At 40.3% G+C, this 15,279-nt stretch overlaps 1 protein-coding gene across 4 annotated transcripts; it reads right to left on the bottom strand.

Moving 5' to 3' along the window:
* Window positions 1–2,664: 2,664 nt before the first annotated feature.
* LOC102799715 (platelet-activating factor receptor-like) lies at window positions 2,665–14,102 on the bottom strand. Of its 4 annotated transcripts, XM_035910959.2 has the most exons (3): window positions 14,010–14,093; window positions 12,453–12,499; window positions 2,665–4,736 (listed from the first exon to the last, which is right to left on the bottom strand). In XM_035910959.2, exon 3 carries the CDS (start codon window positions 4,728–4,730, stop codon window positions 3,504–3,506), a length of 1,227 nt encoding a protein of 408 aa, XP_035766852.2. In that variant the 5' UTR covers window positions 4,731–4,736; window positions 12,453–12,499; window positions 14,010–14,093; the 3' UTR covers window positions 2,665–3,503. The 4 variants fall into 4 exon arrangements, with proteins under 4 accessions (XP_035766852.2, XP_035766853.2, XP_035766851.2 ...); XM_035910960.2 differs by lacking the exon at window positions 12,453–12,499 and having other exon boundaries at window positions 14,010–14,102; XM_035910958.2 differs by lacking the exons at window positions 12,453–12,499; window positions 14,010–14,093 and adding an exon at window positions 11,770–12,297.
* Window positions 14,103–15,279: the final 1,177 nt, after the last annotated feature.

Raw genomic sequence — 15,279 nt, 5'->3', positions numbered from 1 at the left:
AGAGCGTGGTGGCCTTGAAGCAAGTTGGGACAACAGCAGTGCTCAATGAAGCGCTCACCCAGGGATGTTATCTGGACCAGCAGCTTTCTGAGAGTTAACTCTGCAAAGAGACACAGAACCTGACACAACAACACGCCATTCTGAGTGTCAAACTGTTCATAGAAGTTGTTCAGCGCATCTGGTAGGGAGGCGTCACCCTCATAGGCAGTTGTCGTCTTCCTGTAGTTGGTGATGGCCTGGATGCCGTGCCACATGATGGAGTTACAGTCATTTAAACAGCGCTTGTAAAATGGGCCTGCCGGCAAGTCCGTGGTAAATAAAGAGTTATATTAATAGTTATATTAGCCACCTAGCTTAATTGTTTCTGGCTATTATGTACTTGTATGTATGTACTTCATAAATTTATCCGTAAGTTTGATCGTGCTACTTCTATAGCTAGCTAGCTCTGAAGAGGAGCAGGAATAAAGGGAGTACAGCTTTTTAAGTAGGAGCCCATTTTAGATGCAATATTTCTGTGAGATTAACAAATAAGAGCAAACACACAAACTGGTTCTATGCAGTTAATCTCCTAGTTTGTCTGATAGCTAAAAGTAAAGCTGCTGTAATTCAAAGTGAGAAAAGAGTGAGCGATAACTCAGAGATGGAGAGAGATGTAAGAAAGTCAGGAGAGGAAGAAGAGAGGTTATATTTAAAAGCAAGGACTGCTCAGTAGCATTTGATAAACTGGAAATTTAAAGCTGTGTTTTGATGAATATTTTTGTATTGTGAAAAGGTCCTGTAAAACAAACTGAGGTATGCTAAATTTGTGTTGTTCAACAGTTGCATGAAAATACAAGGCAGTGTTGTGAAGGATAAACAGGTTAGTTTGCTGTTCTGTGGTGAATATGCAATAATGCATTGTGTTTTGTGACTGTTGCACAGCCATGGTCAGAGTTGATTAACAGATATCTCCGTGTTGATGTTGTACTTGTATCATCAAAATAATGTTGCTCCAGGATCAACACCGCAACTGACCAATCAAGTTGTTGTGATGTAATAGGGGAAAAAGAAAAAAATGCTCTTGTTTATATAAAACTCTCTTTCTGAAAACAAATGGTAAGCATCTCAAGTGTTTTCTTTATATACTTATGCAATATAACAAACATATTGTGATTCTTTCCCTCATGCTGAGCCACTGCAACCAATCTTAGAGTTGCCAAACTTTGCATAGCTATAGATGCAACACTGTCTGTGAGGCCGGATTTAAGAAATAGGTGCTTAAAATTAACATTTTTAGAATATGTTTAGCGCCATCTTGTGCTAGTACAGAACATCACATCACCGAGTGAAGGTTGGTTGAGGTTAATGAACTTACATAAACTTTGCTAACTAGTGATAGAACCGATAACTCAGTGGAAAACAAGGGGACTAAAACTAACAAGCACTCTGTACTGGCCCTGACACCATTAGTTTTACGTTAAGAAATTTAGGATATACTGTCTCTTACTAAGTCTCTTACTTTCTTTCAAGATAAAGCAGGTCTTTAATTTGCCCCAAATTAAAACCAGAGTCGCTTTAACTTTCTGAGAGGGTTTTTTTTTTTTTTTGCTGTTTTTTTAATCTTCTGCATCATACATTTTATTAATGTCTGTGATTAATTTACAAGCTGCCAGGCATCTAATTTCACAGGTTTCTGTCTCATCAGTGAGTCATAATTGGAGGTATTGGTCAGAATGATGGTTTAAATAAAGATCTGATTGATGTTTTGTTTGATTTCATTAGCATATTTTCATCACTCCAAATATAACACATCAAAGATGTCCACGGGCATTTTGTGCGACAGTTTTTGTTTCTTTGCCTTCATTTAATGTTGACAAAACATAAAAATGATATAGCAAAATACACAAATTCACCCTGTACCTGTACATCTTTTTTACTGAGAGAAGTTCAGGAGACAATTTATCAGTTCACATTATTTTAGGTAACAATTTAGAGATTCAGGATGCACAACCGTGGAGCTCTCAGTGTCAGGACACAGAGAAGTGGAGAACAATTCGTAATTCAAAGCATATATTAGACACATTGAAACAGAAAATATTTGTGGGGAAAGGCCCTGGTTTAGGCTCCCTGATTTGTTCTCCTAGTAGTCCTTCCTCATGGCAATGGTCTTAGACCTCCAGTCAGGGATCCTGTCCTGTGTGACTCCTCCCTACTCTACAGTTGTTATTGTTACTGTAGTTTCATTTCCATGCAGACGTCAGCTTTACCAACAACTATCATCACTACTGGAACAGGATGTTATCATACACCCACACACAGCTTGTAAGCGTTTAACAGTTTCACTTTCAACATTTCACACTCCTATGTCTTAGTCAACCCTTCACACTGTGAGGGTAATGCTTTATCCTTCTAACAAGGAGTGTTTCCACAAATTACCACACGCATTCAGTTCCTTCAAGTAACTCTTTTACACGGGTTGGGAACTCCAGGCCTCAAGGTCCGATGTCCTGCAGGTTTTAGATATCACCCTGGGTCAACACACCTGAATCAAATGATTAGTTCATTACCAGGCGTCTGCACAAGTTCCCCACCCCTCCTCTATTAAGTGAAGAAAAGGTTAACCCTCATTGTAGGCATTCAATCAGAATGGAAGAAATTAATAAAGGCCGAGGTCATCTGATCAAATTTGATTTCATGTTTTTATTTACAAAAATTTCAGAGAGAACAACTTCCACAAGATGATGTGTCATAAATGACAAATTTATTGTATTTATATTAAAACCAGTTATTGGTACAGGTCAGTTAGAGGTATAGGTCAATAGGTACAACACTGTGGAAAAGTCTTGAGCTACCCCTTGTTTCCTTATATTTTGAAAAAGAAGATGGACAAGGGCAGAGGTTAATTGAAGTATGTGCAAATATGCATGAAAATACAGCATAAAAGGCAAAACACGAGTGTCCATAATTCTAACAACAGCAAAAGTTAATATTTTACAATACCACAATTATTCTTTAATACACCTTAAATACTCTTTAAGTAATCTTCAGGAATAGTTTCCATGTTTCTTCAAAACTTCTTTGGATGTTGACTCTCAGAATGATCCCACATCTCTACGGGATGTTAGTGCAGTCTGAAGATCACACTGCTTTCTTTACAGCCACTGAGATAAGTGAGTAATACTGCATGTAAACCACATGATGGAGGTAGAGACTAATAAAAGCACAGTAGGGGAGTCTTTCATGAAGGCTCTATACAGTGGATTGTGAACTGCGTGAACCACCGCTCTGACTCACTGTAGTTTTAAGCAGCACCAGCCTCCGTCTGTGGTAAATGGTTAATTCCACGTGTATAAGCACACAACACCATATATCCTCCTCTCCCTGATTCCGGAGTATAATTCCTAGAATAAGGCTAACAAGCCTCTCCAACCTTTAATGTGGACATGCTCTCCATTTCATCTCTGTCATGAAATGGAGAGAATCTTATCTGAGATGTGGTTTGGTTCAAGATTTTTGAAAATACTTTATAAAATAACCACTGAGTTCCTCCCACCATGTTGACTTTGGTCCTCCACCCCAGCCTTTGTGGGTTTCCTATGAGGCCTCTGATTTGCTACCGGAGTCCAAACAGGTGATGCAGGCTGGTTGAAGTGGTAGCTCCAAGGTTGGGTAAATGTGATTAATTTTTTAATGTGGGCCTTGATGAGTCCTCTAAACTTCTCTGTGGCAAAATAATAAACTACAGGATCCAAAATGCAGTTGAGGCCCATAAGAACCAGAGTGATCTGATGAGCGTCGTTCAGCAACTGACGAGTGGTCTTGCTGTATTTCACGTGGCCGAAGCCGTCTTCGATCTCCAGCACTGCCAGAACCCAGGGGCCTTGAACTATGTGGTGTGGCAGGAAACACAGAACAAACACTCCCACCACTGCCAGCAACATCTGGAGAGCCCTCCGTTTTACTCCTGTGGGCCGTTTGAATATGGATGTCACAGTGGGCTTTTTAGACTGTGTTCCTGAAGACTGACTTTCCGACTGAGGAGAATTTTTACAAACTAGAATTCGAGCAATAAGGAAATTGCACATCACAATGAGTAAAAAGACAACAAAAAACAATCCAATTATTAGAAAATGAGTGACAGCCACTTTTTTCTTCTTGTCATTAGTTTCTCCCTGGTATCCCTCAAAACAGCGACGTATGTCAGTGTTGTTTTTACGGTGCACGTTGATCCCTGGACTCACCAGAAAAGGAACAGACATTGCCACAACAAACACCCAGATACAAATACAAACAATGATTCCACGAATTCTGTGGTTTGACGAGGCTGCGTCCAGAGGCCGAGTCACCGCCCAGCATCTGTTGATGCTGATGGCTGAAAGGAAGAGGATGGTGCCGTAGGTGTTGATGAAAAAGAAGGTGCCTGTCACCCGGCACATGACGTCTCCATAAACCCAGTCTCCCTCACGCATATAGTAGTAAATCCAAAAGGGAAGAGCACACACAAACAGAAGATCAGCGATGGTCAAGTTGGTCATGTAGATGTGAATTTCTCCCATGGCCTTGGCTTGACGAAGACAGCGCAGGACAAACAGCACGTAGAGGTTAGAGATGAAGCCCAGGATGAAGAAGATGATGTAGAAAACCGGGATGAGCACATAACGAAACGGGGAGTCCAGGAACAGACTCTCAGTGGTATTAATGGTTGTGGACTCCACACTACTCATTGTTGTCACAGTAACTGATTGAGTCATCTTTGTCTGTGGGAGAGAAAATATATTATCATCAGTACAGTGTCCTGTGACAGATGAGCAGAGTTTTGATGCAGATGACAAAGGTAGCGTACAATGGAGGGAAAAGCCTTTGAGAATAACTTATTTTTGTTGTCCTTCCATTGAAGGCAGGTATAATAAATAAAAGCAACAAATAAATAAAAACAACAGTAAATGACTACAATAGGTTTAAAATAATGAAAGTAACAAGTAACAACATTTTTCCTGCTTCAAGGACTAAGTTGTGTATCAGTATTTATTTGTAAAAATGTATTTACCAGTCAAATATTGTGTCCCTTTCATCACCTTTTTAGCCATTTAAGTAATTTCAGATGTATTAATGTATACGCCAATCAGGCATAACATTATGCCACCTGCCTAATGTTGTGTTCCTCCCCCTTTTGCTTCTAAAACAGCCATGAACCATCCAGGCATGGAGTCCACTAGACCCCCAGAGGTGTGTATCTGGCACCAAGACAGTAACAGATCTTTGAAGTCCTGGATGAAGTCATGGATCTGACTTGTTTGTCCTGGAGAACTCACAAGATGCATGACTGGATTGAGATCTGGTTAATTTTGAAGCCAAGCCAATACTTCAAACTTGTTGTTGTGCCTCTCAAACCACTGCTGAACCATTTTTGTTTTGTGGCAGGGCGCGTTATCCTGTGTTGGGATGGAATTATTTGAAGTGCCTCGGTTCTATGCTTTATATTAACTAAAATGCCATATAACCATATAGTGTGGTATTAAGTGGACACAGCCCTGAAAATAAAGGCATTAGACTACGTGTCCTTGGGGGGTAGAATGCTGTAGACTCTTGCTCACGCTTGGCTGGGAGAGAGTACATAACGGGGACCATCTTCTAGTGGAAAGTTACTGAGACACTGTTGTTCAGACTAGAGAGGGACCAGCAGGCACCTAGTTTTGAGAAAGGTTGTTGATTTATGTGTGTCAATGTGCTGCTGGGACTGCCCCAGTATATTTTGAGGTTGGAGGCTGAGCTATGAAAATCCCCAGGTACATGTAATAAAATTTATTGATTGTTTATTTTGAGAAAAACAGGAATGGGATATTACACTGTTTTATGATGCATTCTACTACTGATTTATAAGAAATGCTGTTTGTGTAGAATCATGACCTTATTTCTCTGATTAGGAAGAACAATACATACTGCACAAGAAGCCAAGGTTGTAACTTAGGCTCACTGAGAGAGAGAAAGAATGTGAATGCTTAGCTATAAGAATGTGAGAAACGGTCAGGCACTTTGAGATTTTGCCGATTTTTCTGTTTCTGTGAAAGGTCTACATGGTCTGCAACAATGTTTAGGTAGGTGGTGCATGTCAAAGTAACATACCATACCATACCATACCACCTTTATTTATAAAGCACTTTAACATAAAACCAGAGTTCACAAAGTGCTGTACATGCTAATAGCATAAGTAAATAAAAATTAAAATGAGATAAGATAAAATAAAAAACTAAAATAAATTGAAACATGTTAAAACAAATAGAGTCAACCCCTCTAATCAATGCCAAAGGCTTCAGCGAATAAATATGTTTTAAGAAGACTTTTAAATTCAGAAAGAGAAGAGGCCTGCCTAACATGCAAAGGTAGATCATTCCACAACTTTGGAGCAACTACAGCAAAAGCACGATCACCTTTAAATTTATACTTAGTTTTCGGTACCTTAAGGAGCTGCTGATTGGCGGACCTAAGGGAACGGGCAGGTTTATATGGTTGTAGTAGCTCCGAGAGGTGGGGGGGGGGGGGGGGGGGGGGCCAGGCCATTAAGAGATAAGCAAATAAGAGAATTTTAAAAACAATCCTAAAATGTACAGGTAGCCAGTGGAGTGAAATTAAAATTGGGGTAATGTGCTCAGACTTTTTTGTTCCAGTTAAAAGACGTGCTGCAGCATTTTGCACAACCTGCAGGCGCCAAATGGACACATCACTAACCCCAAAATAAAGTGCATTACAATAATCCAGCCTAGAAGTAACAAAGGCATGGATTACTGTCTCAAACTGCTGTTTCGATAAGATAGTCTTTATTTTGGCTAATTTCCTCAAATGAAAAAAGCTAGATCTTACAACAGCTCTGACCTGGCTTTCAAATTTAAGATTTGCCTCTATTTTAACTCCCAGATTAGTGATGACTGGTTTAACATACTGTACCAGCGAACCAAGATCTATAATAGTGGCCTCAGAAGCGCCACCAAAAACCATCACTTCTGTTTTCTGTTCATTAAAATGTAAAAAGTTCAAAGCCATCCAGGCCCTTATTTCATCAAGGCATCTGAGCAGCGGGTCTACTGAGAAGCCATTTATCTTTTTAAGTGGGAAATAAATCTGGGAGTCATCGGCATAGCAGTGGAAAGAAATCCCATGTTTCCTGAAAATAGACCCAAGGGGTAGGAGATATAGAGAGAAAAGAAGCGGGCCTAAAACTGAACCCTGTGGGACCCCACATTGAAGAGAAGCAGCAGAGGATACAAACTCCCCGAGTTTCACAGAGAAAGTTCGCTCTGCCAAATAGGATCTGAACCACTGCAGTGCGGTACTCCTAATACCCACCAACTGCTCTAAACGGGAAATTAAAATATTATGATCCACTGTATCAAAAGCAGCAGTTAAATCTAACAGCACGATAATAACACAGTCACCTGAGTCATTTGCCAAAAACACATCATTAAAAACTCTTAAAAGGGCAGATTCGGTACTATGTAAAGCTTTAAAACCAGATTGGAAAACTTCTAAAATACCGTGTTCTTCTAGGAAGGACATTAATTGCTTATAAACTACCTTTTCAAGAATCTTTGAGATAAAAGGCAGTTTGGAAATAGGTCTGTAATTCGCAATAATATCAGGATCAAGAGCAGGTTTCTTGAGTAGAGGCTGAATCACTGCATGTTTGAGATTGACAGGTACCACACCAGAGGACAGACTATATACAATGGATTGTACAGCTGATGCTATAGTGAGAAAAACCTCTTTGAAAAATCGAGGAGGGAGAGCATCATAAAGGGAACCTGAGGGCTTCATGTGAGCAACCAACTCCTGCAGGCAGAGCAAGGAAACTGGCTCGAACCTGTCAAAGACAGCAGAACTAGGGACAGGGGTAGAAGGGTCAAGAACGGACTGGGAAGTCTGCGCTTTGACAGATAACACTTTATCAATAAAAAAGTGTAGGAAGTTTTCACAAATTTCCTGAGAGGACTCGATACCAACAGTCTGTGGAGCATGAAGGACCATGTCAATAGTCTTAAATAAGACATGAGGCTTACGACAATTTGCCTGAATAATAGCAGCAAAATGTTTCCTCTTAGCATCTTTTACAGTTTTCTGGTAAGAATTCCAGTAATCTTGTAACATTTGGTATGACACCTGAAGTTGATCCTTCTTCCATTTACGTTCAGCTCTCCTACACTTTCTTCTGGCAGCACGGGTGTCTTCATTCAGCCAGGGTTCAGATTTGGCTTTTACTTGCCTAAGCTTAAAGGGGGCCACTGAATCTAGAACAGTTTGGCAGACAGAGCAAAACCACGTACTCAGCTCTTCTGTATCATTGCATATGAAATCAGGAAGGCCGCCGCTCTGATTTAAAACAATAGAGAACTGTCCAGCAGAGGAAGGGTTAAAAATACGACAGCACCTAGCAGCAACAGGAGGAAGATTAACTTTGGTACAAGGAAGGAAAACCTCAAACAAGACAGGCCTATGGTCTGACCATACAATATCACAAACCTCTAAGTTAGAGACAGGTAAATTGTGAGTTAAAACAAGATCCAACGTGTGCCCATATTTTTGTGTAGGCACAGACACAGATTGCACAAGATCAAAAGAGTCAATAAGATTTAAAAAGTCCTTTGCCATTGGCTTGTCAGGGCAGCACACGTGAATATTGAAGTCCCCAATAATAAGGACATGTTCATATTTTGGCATAATTTCAGCCAACAGATCAGAAAAGTCATTTAAGAAGTCCTTATTGTATTTTGGGGGTCTGTAAACCACAGCACAAAGCACTGTGTGAGAGCGACCTAGCTCAAACATACTCAGTTCAAAGCTACTAGGTGAGGTTGATAATGGCAGTGGTTTACAGTTATACTGCTTCTTAAAAACAACCGCTAGTCCTCCTCCTCTGCCTGATATTCGAGGAGAGTTTAAAAAGCAGCAGCCATCAGGTAAGAGATCTGTGAAAACGCTGGACTCACCGGTGTTCCAGATCTACTGGCGTTTAGATCAACTGGCGTTGGTCGAACAGATGTGTGGCAGTCTTGCGTTTCAGGAGCTGCTACCGACAAACCAGCAAAAAAACGCCAAATGTGTCATCTGTGACACTTGTGAGGTTATCTCGAACACACTCCGTCAGTCTTGATGCTGTTGAACAACAAAATGTTTACAAATGTTTCGAGTTTACCTGGTGATATCCTCATGCGCGACGCGATCGCGAAAACAGCAAACAATTAACACCACGCGGGTGTTGTTCACAGGACAGCAAGAGTAAACGATCGGGAGACTCTTGTCGTCGTTATCGTTCCCCTCGCACGTTTTATTTCTCCGGTTTCAGCGTTTTTGCTTCACAACTAAAGCGAGCAGTTTACTTTGTGCACTAACGTGGAGTCGAGTCAACCAGCGCCACCTCTGGCCAAGTGCCACAGCCTACAGCCAGATCAACTTGTGACACACATCTGCACCACGTTTGAATTCGTTTCATGCACAACACATTTGTACCTTTCAATTGTCTCTGTCTGTGCATCATGCAAATAAACCGTTGAAAAGAACGAAATGGTATCATATATTTATTATTGGCCTACATTTGTACAAAATGCCAAATTATATACACAAAGTCATAGGAATCACCACCCCTGTTCATCATGATTTTAATATTCTCTTTTTCCATAACAATGAAATACGCCTTGGACAAATATGACACATCAATATTTCATCAGTGTTGTCACATCACATCCTGTAAGCAGAGTCTGTCTGTGTCTTTTCACTGGAAATGAATATTTCCAGCCAATATAGGCAATCCATCAACATGGCTGGAGTAGTTATATACAGTCTGTATAAGTGTGGTCAATCTAATGAACATTTGTAAGGAGATGGCAGTTACTGTGAATTCACAGCAGTTACACAGTGAATAGTAATAAACAGAGCCAGTGAGAGTGAGTGGATTTAAGAAAGTCAGTGACTCAGGTGTGGCGATTGGTTTGTCATCTTTTTTTGGGACTGGAGGAGACGTAGAAATCTATTGTTTTAAATCTTAGTTAGGAAGATTCCTGTTGTAAAACAAGCATTTTGTGTGAGAAATGCAAGACGTACATCTGCAGAAAGCACACAGTTACATTCTGTCCATCATGTGAACAAAATCGAAAATGTTGAGCATTGAAAAACTGAGAACGTTGGGCAAGTTCAAAAGAAATGTGTTTTTAAGAACGAAAAACCAAATTGTTCCTAAAATAGTTATGGAAAGTCTAACTGTTGTATGTCTGTGTTCTACGTGTTTATCTGATGGGAAATAAAGTTGCTATTGTTTTATTGCAGTTTCTTGACAATCCTGAGTGGATTTACACAGTACGGGTAAAAATGACCCGCAACAAAATCAATGTCACTTTTTTGTTTTTCAACATAATACAAGGGTTAATTTCCAACACTTGCATGTGATCTTCAATTTGTAGCAGATCCACTATCACATAGCAGCTAGAGCAGTCTCCAATGGAGGTCAGTCCACTGCTGCCACCTGTGGCCAAATACCACAGCCTACTACTAGATTAACTTGTGACACATCTGCACCTGCTGCTATGATCACATTGAGTAGAGGCTGAGTGGCTGCACTTAGCCCTGGTACATCCACATCTACCCACAAACATGTTGAAAGATGCAATCCCAGCAATGTGGATTGTCAACACTAAAAACAATCAGTAAGCGAAGACAACAGGGATAAATTTTTTCTGTTTATTTAGCAACCACAACATTTGTAGTCGCCTTCTGCAGAGGGGAAGCCCACACACACCGTGTGGTACCACTTCCCATAGAAGGTGCATTCAATCTGCAAGTAAAATTAGATTGTCAGAGCCATTCATCTGAAGTCAGGCTCTTGAGTAAAGCAACTAAACATGTTACAGTGTGCAGATACTGCATATTTCTGTGCAACAGTCTTATCTATGTATCACTTGATGTTTCCATGAGTCCTTTAGGTGCTCTAGTGTCTTTAAAGTGCAAAGGCATGCAGGTCACCTGAACTATAATTCCACTGTCGGTGCATCAAAGTGACATGTCACCCAGTGATGTTGAAGTAACCCAGTCAAGGTGCTTCCATCTGAGGTATTGATTTCGTTATCTTACCCATGCTAACGACATGTGATGTTACAACACTGGTGAAATATTAGTGTGTCTATATTTGTTCACGACATTTTTCTTATGGGCAAAAGTATTGATATCATGATGAACAGGGGTGTTGATTCTTATGACTTTGTGTATATAATTTGGCATTTTGTACAAATGTAGCCTGATAGTACATACATGATATCATTTTGTTCTTTTCAAAGGTTTATTTGCATGACGCACAGACAGAGACAATTGAAAGGTACAAATGTGTTGTGCATGAAACGAATTCAAACGTGGTGCAGATGTGTGTCACAGGTTGATCTGGCTGTTGTTAATTGTTTGCTGTTTTCGCGATCGCGTCGCGCATGAGGATATCACCAGGTAAACTCGAAACATTTGTAAACATTTTGTTGTTCAACGGCATCCAGACTGACGGAGTGTGTTTGGGATAACCTCACAAGTGTCACAGATGACACATTTGGTGTTTTTTTGCTGGTTTGTCGGTAGCAGCTCCTGAAACGCAAGACTGCCACACATCTGTTCGACCAACGCCAGTTGATCTAAACGCCAGTAGATCTGGAACACCGGCCCTCAGCCATGTCTGTTATACAGAGGAAATCCAGCCCTTGGGTCATAAATAAATCCCTTAAACTAAAAGTTTTATTACTCAGCGATCTAGTGTTCACCAATCCAAACCTGGTGGAGGTCAGCGTGTTCGTGGCTGACAGCGAGACCCGACGCAGCGGCCGCAAGTTCTGTAGGTTCGCACCGCGCCGACGAAGATGAGGGAAAATCTTTCGCGGCTGGGACATCTGATCCGAGCCAACAACGGGCACCAGTCAGGCATCGATGGGCTCCAGAGAGCACGGAGAAAAGGCATGACAAGGTACAGATCCACGTTCGTTCCAAGAAGCCGGGGAGGAGCGCACCAAGTACGCCTTAAGTTTCACGAGTAGACCGCTACGTTTGCCCCGGCATCTGAAACGCTTTCGCCGTGAGGCTGGGGCCAGGGTCCGACAAAGGTTAGCTGGTATCCCAGACAGGAATGGAGGTAACGCCTTATGTCCATTATAAGTTGCATTGGTAAGATCACTGGCAACTAGTCGGAGGTCCAACAGTTTTTGGCGATTGTACATTAAAAGAGAGTTGACTCTAGCAATAAAAAACAACATAAGCAAACACAACAGAGGAAGAGCCAGACGGCGAGCCACACACACTGGCGCCATCTTGGTATCAACATCCACATGAATAGCAGTGCCCAGCAGAACATTGCATATCTAACCATTACACTGCTACCGCCAGCTTCTTCCAGTTCATCCTCAGGTAAAGATATAAACTTATCCAGCCATTCATGGGATGTAAAAGAAAATGTGACTAACCAGTCCAGGGCACCTTCTTCCATTGCTCAGTGGTCCAGCTCTGACACCTGTGCATTCAGAGGATACACAACAAATTGACACTTTTCTATTAGAACCAGCACTAACATAATTTAAACTACAGTAGCTCAGCACTGTTTAGTCTTCTAGTTTCTAATTAGTTTTTATTTTTAATTCATTTTGGCTTTTTGCTTTAAATTCACTCTATTTTCCATTAGTTTCTATAGTGGATTTTGGTTTTTACTGTTTTTAGTCATTATTGTATGGAGTTCATATGTCAGAGGAAGGTCTTAGGAAAAGCAGTACAAGTATCCAAGTGTTTCCTCTATATTTGTATTTTATTTTAGTTACTTTTCCAAGTTCAACAAAATGTTTCAGTTAGTTTACTTTTTTTTTCAAAAGTTTTCAAAAGGGTTTTTTTTTTCACAGATAATTATAATACTGACAGCTGTACATAAGAGCTGCAGTTCTAACTCAGTTGAATAACCATAAAAGGTCATCACTTGTTTAAATCCTTACATTTGCCCATTTTTCCTGCTTCTAACACATCAACTTTGAGGACAAAATGATCATTCGCTCCTTCATGTATCACACCCACTACTTTGTGCCATGAGGAACAGATAATCATGACAATAATGTCTGATCTGTGTATATTTCCACTTTATTCTCTCCTTCTCATTTTCACTTCTTTTATTTCCTTTTTAAAAACATTTCTGTTCTCCCTTCTTCCATTATCTTAAATAATGTAATAAAATGCTATTTGAGCAAATTTTCTGGAGACCATCCTGCAATTGGATTCTCGGGCCACACCCATATTCGAACAAAGGCTTTGTGAAGTGTTGTGACCGTGTTTTATCACGTTTATGTAATCTGTCTCCAAACAAACATCTCAACACTCTTTATAAAAGAGACTGTCAAGACTGTTAGGTATCTGCCATAGCATTTTTATTACTGAATCAATTAACTCTCAGTCAAACACTTTACAGGTAGACACACAGACTCATTAATCTGCATCTTATAATAACACTATACATCATGAAGCCTCAGTTGTAGACCATGAGGGAAAGACTGGGGTTGGATTTCTGACTTGTTTATGTTCATTTTATTACTTACGCTAAAGTGATTACAGAAGTAGAGATCTCTCTCACGTGGCTTGAATTCAGTCAAAGATAAGCGTCAGAATTAAAACAAAGTAGTGCAAAAAGGGTCAAAGGTTGAACCAGGAAGTGGTTCTCAGACTATGAACTGCTGTAAAACAGCTGACACTGAATCACAGTGCAAACTCTAACAACCTAAATACATACAAGGAGAATCTGTCACTGAACAAGCTTGAAACCCACTTACGATAAAGAACAACAGTCCAACAGTAAATAAGTAGATAATAATCTCTGTTTGTTGTTAGTTTTACTGTATTTTTTTCTGAATATGTGCCACACTGAAATTATCAAGCGTAACTGTAATTGCTTTATCAATGGTTAGTTGATTTTGCATGACCTGCTGTGATAATATATCCTCTGTGTCATTTTTTTTTTTAAATTACAGAAAGAACAGTACACTTACCGTCTGCTTCTTCTGTTGTTTAATGATTTTTACAGCTTCAGTTCAGCAACAGCATGACTTCTCTGACAGAGAGGGAATTTATGCATCAGACTGTGTGAGTGGGAGTGTTCTCTCGGGGCAAGACGGAGGAGGTGTCGTTTCAGTCTTCTTAGGAAAGCCCCAAATGGTCCAAAATACGTAAAGTTCACCTCCACAATTTCATACACCTGACAATAACAAGCACCAAGAACAACAACAACAAAGAAATGATGTTACCAAGTAAAGAAATGAGCTGCTTACACAGGAAAACTGGTCCTTAAAAGGAGAATGTCTAGCACATGCTGATACGAGACATAGAAATGTGGGGGTTATGGTTGTTAGTCTGTGTATGAAAAGTTACTGCCACTATTCACAGATCTTGGTTACATGTAATTTTCTTAAAAAAAAATAAAATGCTGCAAAATGTGCTACAGATTCTTTTAAAATCACCCTAAAATAGAGTAGGAGCAGGCCCTGTGTCGCTGTGTCAACCTTCTTCCATCATATACATAAGCATAAACTTACAGAAAGAAGGAGGAATATATTATTTAGAAATAGTGTAAAAACTTTACCGTGAACAGGTGTAACTGCCAAACACCGAGCTTCTCTTGTCTATCAGGCCGTTACCTGCCGAGGGAATTCCCGCAGATCAACGTCACCGTTAATTACATCCATCTGAAAGCAAATCTGAAGATTGCGACTGACACCCCCGTGTACTCGCTCCAATCTCTCTGTCCCGAGGCCCCTAATATTATTCTGTTGGACTTTAATTACTGTAATTTGAAGAAAACACTGGGCACTTTCTATAAATATGTGAACTCTCCTACACGCTTCTGGATCTTTGTTATGGTTTCATTAAAGGTGCGTATACATCTGTGGCAGGCCCCGCTCTCAGATCCTCTGACCAAAACACGGTGCATCTCCTGCCTGTTTATAAGACTGTGCTACGGAGAGAGAAGGCAAGGAAACACCCCACAGAGGTATGATAACGATGTCTCTTTAGCCCTGCAGGGCTGCTTTGCTTGCACTGACTGGCCGGTGTGAGTCATCCGAAAACATTAATGAACTGACTGACGTTATCTGCAGCTTTTGTAGAGATATGATTATTCCTTTAAAAGTTGTGCATTGTTTTCCCAAATAACAAACCATGGTCTTCGAGGCTGATTCATGAAAGAAAGTCAGCTTTTATTGAAGGGAATATCTCTAAGGTAACAAAAAAAAAAAATTACAAAGGAGATATGAGTTTGTTTCT

Source organism: Neolamprologus brichardi, chromosome 19 (genome assembly GCF_056152115.1).
Source record: "Neolamprologus brichardi isolate AB-2024 chromosome 19, ASM5615211v1, whole genome shotgun sequence".
Taxonomy (NCBI): domain Eukaryota; kingdom Metazoa; phylum Chordata; class Actinopteri; order Cichliformes; family Cichlidae; genus Neolamprologus; species Neolamprologus brichardi.
This window is presented reverse-complemented; position numbering and strand designations above follow the sequence as displayed.

Bases quoted from the DNA above. Each gene is read 5' to 3' on its own strand.
- LOC102799715 (XM_035910960.2), bottom strand. From the start codon at position 4,730: ATGACTCAATCAGTTACTGTGACAACAATGAGTAGTGTGGAGTCCACA.